Below are 8432 nucleotides of genomic sequence, written 5' to 3'. Positions count from 1 at the left end.
GATCTGACATTTTGTATTTATTTGGTCAGAGAAAATTTGATTTTTATCAGGGAAAAGGCAGGGAATTTTGAAAAGTGATGTCTGTGGCAACCATGTTAATTGGAACCTTCAAGTGAGGAAAAAACCTAGTTGTAAAAGTTTCCAGCCGTTTTATGCATTTCTACAAATAGTACTGAATTTTTTTTTGTGAAGTGCAAGGTCCACAAAACTTCAGAGAAGGAGAGCTTGTAGGAGAACCATGGTTGAAAAACATTGAAAATTAGAGGGAATTTAAAATGGTCTCAACTGGTTTTGTGTGGGGATGTAGGAGTTATTTTGATGAAAGGCCATTTCATAAAGTATTGATTAATTCTTTCAGGTCCCAAACTATCTGGATGATGTTGGGGATTTTCTGAAACTGATTGATGAACATGCCGCCAAGTAAATACTAATTTGTGACTGAAATACGTTGAGTAATATTGTATGTTAAGGTTGCGTGAGATAGGCTTGTCTCTCTTTTGCTGAGAATACATAATGTGTTGTTGATGGAATTAAGGAACAACTAACAGTTAGAGTAATGGGATAAAGAACAGAAAGGAAACCGTTTAAAAAGGGGATAAGAATTTGTTTCTTTTCAAATTACATGTAAATGATAACTGAGCAATAGTAGCCTTTTCCTTGTTTATATTTCAATAGCCTCATGTAAACACGAGGGGGCATGGGAGAATTCGAGACATTTATACAAACCCGCGAGAACAAGTCAAGGTTTTACAGAACTCTCGAGAATTCTCCCAACCCCTCAAGTGTTGGGATTAAGCTATGTACAAAAAGGAGAAAGTCTTCTATTGCTTTTATGAACACATCTATCGACCAATGAGAGTCGTGTACTTTTTCCAAATTATTGCGTGCAAAAAGAGCCATTGAATGCCTTTAAAAGAGAACTTAAGTTTTTTAGTCTTGAAGGGATCGACATTTTATTCAATTACAGTTTTTTATTATTTATTTTTATTTTTATTATTTATTACAGCTCTGGTGAAATTTTTGTAAGTGTTATAATACTAAATTATTTAAAGTCATGTGACTTTGATATTCTCTCCACCTTTAGGGATGGCGATAAAACCAAGCTATTTTGTGACCAGGCAAAGTTCCCTGCAATTTTAAAATGCAATTTGGTGAGGAGTATAACAATTTGTCTTACACTGAAGCATGCGTTTTCAAGGTCGCCGACGAAACACGTGTTTGAGACAAATGAGCCGTGATTTAATGCACAAATATTGTTGCCCAGTTTGGTGTGAACTGTGATTTTGCAGCTTTCATCCATTTTGAAGACAGCATCATCCAGTGGTTAACGAGGGAAAGGGGGGGGGGGGGGGGGTCAGTCCTCAATTCTGGAAGTCCCCGGATCAAGTGCAGTTCTGACCTTTAGCTGGGGTTGTTTCACGGCAGGCCCAGAATTGAGGACTGACCCCCCCCCCCCCCCCCCCTAGTCCACCTCTTGCCAGTTAGGATTCTTAATTTGTCCTATTTGCTGTATTTGTTTGTGATGATTGATAAATCAAACACAAGTGACCTTGTCTTTACCACATTTCCAAACACCGAGAAGAGAGTTGAAAATACGACGCGCAGCGGAGTATTCAGTTTTGACGAACTTCGAGTGGTTTGAAAATGAGGTGAAACACTGTTTCATGTGTTTCTTTTCAATCGAAACCAAAACTACAGTGGAGCCCCGTTACTCCGGTCACCAATAGGACACAAAAATCTGGCCATATTAACAGCGTGTCTGTATTAAAGGAGTTCGTTAAATAAGAAAATAACTGACTGATCCTTTGTTCGGGCCAGAATAAATTGGTCGTAATAACGAGGTGGTCGTAAGGCGGGTTTGCAAGGTTACTGGAAGCAGAAAAATAAAATCGTAAGAATCTATCCTAATTCAGATCAAACATCCAAACGCTGTCAAGGTTAAGATTTCTTTTGTTTAAGCTTGATGAATTATTATTTTTCCCACTAAATGAGTGGAATAAACATTTTATTACTACGAAAACTTGTTCTCGATCACCAATCCAGCCTTACCTCCCCTTACAATTCTCTCGTTTCAATCCCCTACTTGTACTTGCTTGCCCCACCATTTTTTTGCTAAACAGACGTATGCACACTTTGTTTCCCCTGAAATTAGGAGATTGAAAAGATTCTAGCAGAGTTGAAGAGCCACCGTTCTGAGTTTAGACAGATTTTACGTCACCCATCGCTGGATTACTGTTGTGTATCGGGGAATGAGGTATTTTTGTTAATATTTTAGTTCAGAATTCGTTGGCGGAGTGTCGTTGAAGCCCTTTGTTCCACACCGAACTTACAGATTCAAGTTAGCGAGTCTGTCAGCCGTTCAGTCAGTCAGTCAGTCAGTCAGTCAGTCAGTCAGTCTGATAGTTTTACAGTCTTTCAGTCTGTCATTCTCTCAGTCTGTCAGTGTGTCAGTCAGTCAGTCAGTCAATCAGTCAGTCACTGTGTCACTCCGTCAGTCAGTCAGTCAGTCAGTCAGTCAGTCAGTCAGTCAGCCTGTCAGTCAGCCTGTCAGTCACTCACTCACTCACTCACTCACTCACTCACTCACTCACGCACTCACTCACTCACTCACTCACTCACTCACTCACTCACTCACTCACTCACTCACTCACGCACGCACGCATGCACGCACGCACGCACTCACTCACTCACTCACTCATTCACTCAGTTATTTTAGTAGAAAATTTATTAAGGCGGCTTATTTACTTAAGACAGTGAGGCAGCCATGCTACAGTGTATTTCCATTTCACAAGGGCTTTGAACAATTTTTGACATTGATTTTTGTTTTTCTCGGTAAAAGCGTGTGCTAAAATTATCCTTGCATGTATTTGGTAGTCATCTTTTACATGGCTTTTGTTGTCTTCTAGTTCTTGATTGAAGTAAGGAATACAAATTTGAAGACGGTGCCCAGCGACTGGAGCAAAATTAGCGCGTAAGTTCCAAGAACTGTTTCTGCTGCATTGAATCTTTGTTGTCACCTATTGGAATTTTTTTTTTTTTTTTTTTTTTTTTTTTCTCATTTCACGACAATCGCAAAGCTCAACCAATTAGAAACGCGAACGATGAAATTTCATCAGTGAAAAAGCAGCGTTCGCCCGGTCAGCAAAGGGAATGATGAATTTTAACAAACGATTAAAAAATTTACATAGTTCCAGTGACCGCCATTGCAGCAAAATTGCAGGCTTTGAAGAAATTTCGGAAGACAGATAACTTGTGCTCTACGGAAGAGTTTTTCCTCGCCACCAAAGCTCCTTATCCTAACTCTCCTCGCCAACAGTCATACATTTCCTTAAGAGAATGTGGTGTTACATCAAAACAATATCTCCTGGTTGATATTTTTGTTAATTCTCGTTACCTGTCTGATTGGCAATGTATTAAAATTGTAAGATGAATTAAAATTTTGGTCACTTTTGTTGATGTTTGTTTTGTTATCCTCCAGGACCAAACAGGTTTCAAGATTCAGGACGCCTTTTGTGGAGGACAAGTTCAAACTTCTCTGTCAGTGGCGTGAACAGCTCTCAATCGCATGTCAGGAGGCGTGGCTGGAATTCCTGGCGCTGTTCTCAGAAGGGTGTTCCAGATATCGCAAGGCTGTACATCACATCGCTACACTCGACTGTTTGTTTTCCTTGGCTGCTGTAGCCAAGCAAACGGGTTTCACAAGGTATAACTTGTTAAGTTTTCGTCAACAATGAATAGACCGAATATATTTTCATTAATAGACAATAATAATAATGACGACGACGACGACGACGAAAATAATAAAACAAGAATCAATAAAATTATTCCATAAAGGCTCCGGCCGAGATCTCAACCTATAAAAGCTTAAGCAATGGGTAGACGACTTTGGTTTTGTTTGAAATAATTTCTTACTCTGTGAGGGAGTTGTTGAAAAATGCTTGAACATTTGGTCCAAATTTGGCCTCACAGGACACCCGTGGGGCTGATATCCAGAACTCGGGTGGAAAACGATCAGTGAAGCTGAAACTTTGGGATTTTACATAAGTCTCCATAAGGACTTCGTGCGTAGATTTTTAGGAAAATCGGCCAACCCTCATTTCCAAGTTTGGCCCGGTCCCTCAGGCAGAAGCTTTTAAGTGCTTGAAAGAAACGAAACGTGAAAATCATCAGTACAGTGGTAAACATGGCTTGGCAGTTACTGGATAAGAAAACAAAATGTAAATGCCTTTATTGTGTCTCCTACAGGCCTGTTGTGAAGGACTGTGAAGCCCACATTTACATCAAACAAGGACGGCATCCTGTTTTGGACTCCTGTCTGCAAGAGAATAAACAATATGTACCAAATGATACGCACATGAATGTGAGTGAATCACGTGACTGTTTTGTCCTTGTTTGTATCTACTGTAGTATAATTGAATGTTACAAGGTTGCCACAGTTCAGAGAATGGTTTGGGGGCGGGGGGGGGGGGGAGCAAAAAAATCATGGTCACTTAGAAGTCAAGGAATCTTATTTTTAGTCAGGGAAAATTGACGTTTTGAAGAGAAGTCAGTGAAAATTAAAATTTTAAGTATGCCGATTCAATACCTTTGAAGGCTGGAAGAAGCCTTTCAGGTCACTGTGATGTCAGCGATGTTCTGGTCCTCAATGAAGACAGCGAATTTGTTGTAAAGTGGTTGGAAGAGATGGCAGTTAGAGGCTGGAGGCCGCTTCTAATCTGGCATTTGAATTTATTTGGTCAGGGAAATGTTATTTTTATCAGAGAAAAGTCAGCGAAAAGCCAAAAATCAGAGAATTTGGAAATCTGAATTCTGCGCCACCCATGAATCTAACAATCTGTTACTGTTTAAAGTAGACGTTCTGTGACCATTAAGTGTAAAAAAGAATTAAAACTACAGTGTAATTTGTGCACATAGCAGAAGTTACTTGTTTGTAACAGGTCATAATATATTAAGACATTCCTGTAACAAAAAGGATCAAGTTTAATGGTTAGTTTTTCTTTTTAGGTAAATAGCAATCGCTGTATGATCATTACTGGACCAAATATGGGAGGAAAGAGTTCTTACATCAAACAGGTGCAAATCTCCAACTCTAAACCAACGATATTATCCTTTCTTTGGCTATGAAGGAGCTTTCTGTGAAATATGACAAGGTTAAGTATGATTGAGAGTTCATATAAGAAGACGAGAAAAAGAAAGAGACTTCATGAAAGAAAAAGACGAGACTCCACTAACAGAATTGTTTCCTAGTGTTTAAGTGAACAAGCTAACGATTGTTTGATCGTACGAACGAACGACTGGAGTGAACGTGAGATCGAACGAAACGACGCGAACGACACGAACGAACGAGCGAACTAACGAAACAGAGGGACTAAAGAGCGAACGAACGCCCGCACGCCCCGCACGCCTGCACACCCGCACGAACGAACGAAAGGGGAAATAAATGAACGATCGAACGCACGAACGAACGAACCGGAAGGAGTGAATTAATAAGTTAACCAAACCATTCTGTCAAAGATCATGTCAGTCAACCCGACCATGTTGTCAAAGATCATGTCAGTCAAGTTGTTCATGTTAAAGTCCAGCCAAAACATGACTCAAACCTCCCCTCGTAGGTTGCTTTGATTGCTATTCTGGCCCAGGTCGGCTCGTTTGTGCCAGCCGAGGAAGCACGGGTTGGAGTCTTGGACGCGGTTTTCACCAGGTACAAACTGAACATTGAAATCACTTTTTTTTTCTTAAGTGCCCGCACTCTAGTAATTTTGTTAAATTTCTTTTGTGTTTGTTGTTATTTGTCGATAGAATGGGAGCTACAGACAACATTTACAAAGGGCAAAGTACGTTTATGGTCGAACTGCAGGTAAATTTATTCTACTTAATCTCTATTTCAACTGTAATTAAAATCAGGTTGGTGTAACCAATTTGTACAAACCTGCTTTATCTTCGGTCAACGAGGTGATAATCCGTGAATTTCCTCAGCGGTCAAAGTCCTTGCGCGCGCATTTCTCGTCAAAACTACCGCTTATGAAGGTCTCAAATTGCCGACATCCTCCAGTTTAAACCCAACAAATGAGGCAGTCACTGAAAAGTCAAGCTTTGTACTCTACATATCATTATGCATAGAGAATTAAATAATTGAAATCCGCCTATTTTTCAACTTGTAATTTTGTTTATTGCTACTCTTCAGTTTTGTAACGTTCATACAGAAGAGTTGTACATTTTTGCTTCAAGCTCTTACAAACATCGAGGCAGGAGGCGTGCGATTTTTGCGCTCGACCGCTGTGAACCATGAATTGGTCTCTCCAAATTTCCCGCGCTTTCGTCCGGTTGCAAGTTTTTACTGAGAGTTCTCATTGGTTCTTTGCGGTATTTGGAGGCAATGTCATTAGCTAAGAATGACTGCTTTTTCCTGACAATATTCATTACAGAAAGCTCTTGAACACGCCTCTCTTTCGTATTGTCGTAGGAAACGTCTGATATAATTGCCCAGGCCACACCGAAGTCACTTGTCATTCTGGATGAGCTAGGCCGGGGTACTAGTACCCATGACGGCACGGCCATTGCGTATGCTACTCTACATCACTTCATTAGTCAGGTAGGTTTTGACTCAAGACAAAAAAATGCGCTACTAGCAGAGTCGGCCCTGGCAAACCCTGGCCCTGATAGTTAATAGATTTCTTCGAATTTTTTTGCGTCCTCGGCAAAAAGGTGTTTAGGGGAAATTTTACCTCTCTGTTTCGAGCCTTGAAATTTTTCCAATCAATTTTCGCGCCCAGGGTGGTTTGAAAAATCGTTATTCCACTGTAATAAAATTGAAGGCTTTAATCCTGAATACAGAATTGATTGACTGAATAAAAACATTTTAAAACGCCCCGTCCACACTACGTCGGAGAAATTTGAAAACGGCGTCTTTACTCTGAAAATGCATCAAATGTTTTTCGTCCACACTACGCAGGAGAATCTGAAAATGCAACAATATTCGGTCATTTTGAATTTGTGTTTGAGGAAAACTCAGACAGGGAAATCACATGATTTTTGTAACGCCATCGTTTTCGGAAAGCTCCGTTTTCAAACTGTTTTCCGTACATACTAAAACGAAAAGTCGGCGTTTTCAAATTGCTCCAGTTTGAAGAGCGTTTACGAAAAGCTCCGTTTACACGACAGATTAGGGTGGACGGTAGGCCTAACCAAAGTAATAAAGATGCATTTTCAAATTTCTCCGGTGTATTGTGAACGGGGCCTAAATCTATATCATTGGCATGTAAAGAAGCCAAAAACTATCTATTATACTGCCAATAACACTCAAGTATTTTGAGCAAACAGCACTTGTCAATGGCCCTTACTTTGCTTCTATTTTGTTCGCAACTACCTCTCATGTATTACGACAGTGTATCACATAGCTTTGGATGAATTAAAGGTTGAGAGTTTTGCAAGACGCGTAGAAAACTCTTTTAAGGGTACTGCTGTTCTTTAGTTCATCGTTTTCATTAAAATGTTATCCCCCCAACAGGTTTCCAGCTTGACTCTCTTTGTAACACATTATCCGTCACTAGCCGAGCTCGACGCCATCTTCCCAAACCAAGTCACTAACAACCACATGGCGTTTATGACGTCAGAAGAGGAACAAGAGCAACAGAGCACCATACAGGATACTGGGGGAGGGGAGGCTGAGGAGCAGCACTTACCGTCTACTGTACCGTCAGTGACGTTCTTGTATCACTTGGTGAATGGAGCTGCGGCGAGAAGTTATGGCTTAAATGTGGCTCGCTTAGCAGGCCTTCCAGATGAAATACTCAAAAAGGCTGCCGCAAAATCACGAGAACTGGAGAACTTGATCACAACAAGACGGTGAGTGGCTTGCAATTAAGCAATGGAATTTCACAAGGACATATTGCACAGTGCAATGTCATATATTTTGTAACAAACCGTGCAACGGACAAACCCGTTTCGAGACACGTTTCTGCAATGGTGCAAAAAGTATAACCCCGAAGGTATAGACATTCTTCATGTTGGCTCGTCACGCATTCCTCCTTAACGAAAGATTGCGTGACGAGCGCCCCTCTCCCTCTCCCTTCCCCCCCCCCTCCCCCCTTCCCCGGCCCCTCCAAAAAAAATCACATCTGCGTGAGGCTACAAAAAGTACTGCTAAGGCCTACTTACAGCAACCTCGTTCCCAGGCTCTCTCTCGTTTGCCTCCCTTGTCAACAAGGGAGGCAAAGTTGATAGAGCCTGGAATCAAGGTTTAACTTATAGTTGTATTATGCTTCCCGAGTTTTTGCTTCCACATGACATATTTTTGTTGTTGTTGATTTTTCCCTTCTCAAATTTCCCAAATGGCGTTTGAGGCCAATCTTCCCGGAATTTATCTTGAGTATCCTCGAGATATTTCCAGTTTTGCACGGGACTCCAAAAATTTGATGTCGCTTCACTTCAGT

At 40.8% G+C, this 8432-nt stretch overlaps 1 protein-coding gene across 3 annotated transcripts in view; it reads left to right on the top strand.

Moving 5' to 3' along the window:
- The window catches only part of LOC145481117 (DNA mismatch repair protein Msh3-like), a 75443-nt gene that overhangs the window by 65589 nt on the left and 1422 nt on the right, over window positions 1–8432 (top strand). For all 3 annotated transcript variants that reach the window (XM_081459520.1, XM_081459514.1, XM_081459526.1), the window contains exons 12-22: window positions 359–420; window positions 1085–1151; window positions 2153–2254; window positions 2907–2971; window positions 3479–3703; window positions 4246–4360; window positions 5005–5073; window positions 5613–5701; window positions 5800–5857; window positions 6464–6592; window positions 7508–7845. In XM_081459520.1, the coding sequence (XP_081315646.1) occupies window positions 359–420; window positions 1085–1151; window positions 2153–2254; window positions 2907–2971; window positions 3479–3703; window positions 4246–4360; window positions 5005–5073; window positions 5613–5701; window positions 5800–5857; window positions 6464–6592; window positions 7508–7845 (1319 nt within the window). The remainder of the gene's footprint in view (window positions 1–358; window positions 421–1084; window positions 1152–2152; window positions 2255–2906; window positions 2972–3478; window positions 3704–4245; window positions 4361–5004; window positions 5074–5612; window positions 5702–5799; window positions 5858–6463; window positions 6593–7507; window positions 7846–8432) is intronic.

This window comes from Orbicella franksi, chromosome 1 (assembly GCF_964199315.1).
Source record: "Orbicella franksi chromosome 1, jaOrbFran1.1, whole genome shotgun sequence".
In the NCBI taxonomy this organism is placed as follows: Eukaryota; Metazoa; Cnidaria; class Anthozoa; order Scleractinia; family Merulinidae; genus Orbicella; species Orbicella franksi.
This window is presented reverse-complemented; position numbering and strand designations above follow the sequence as displayed.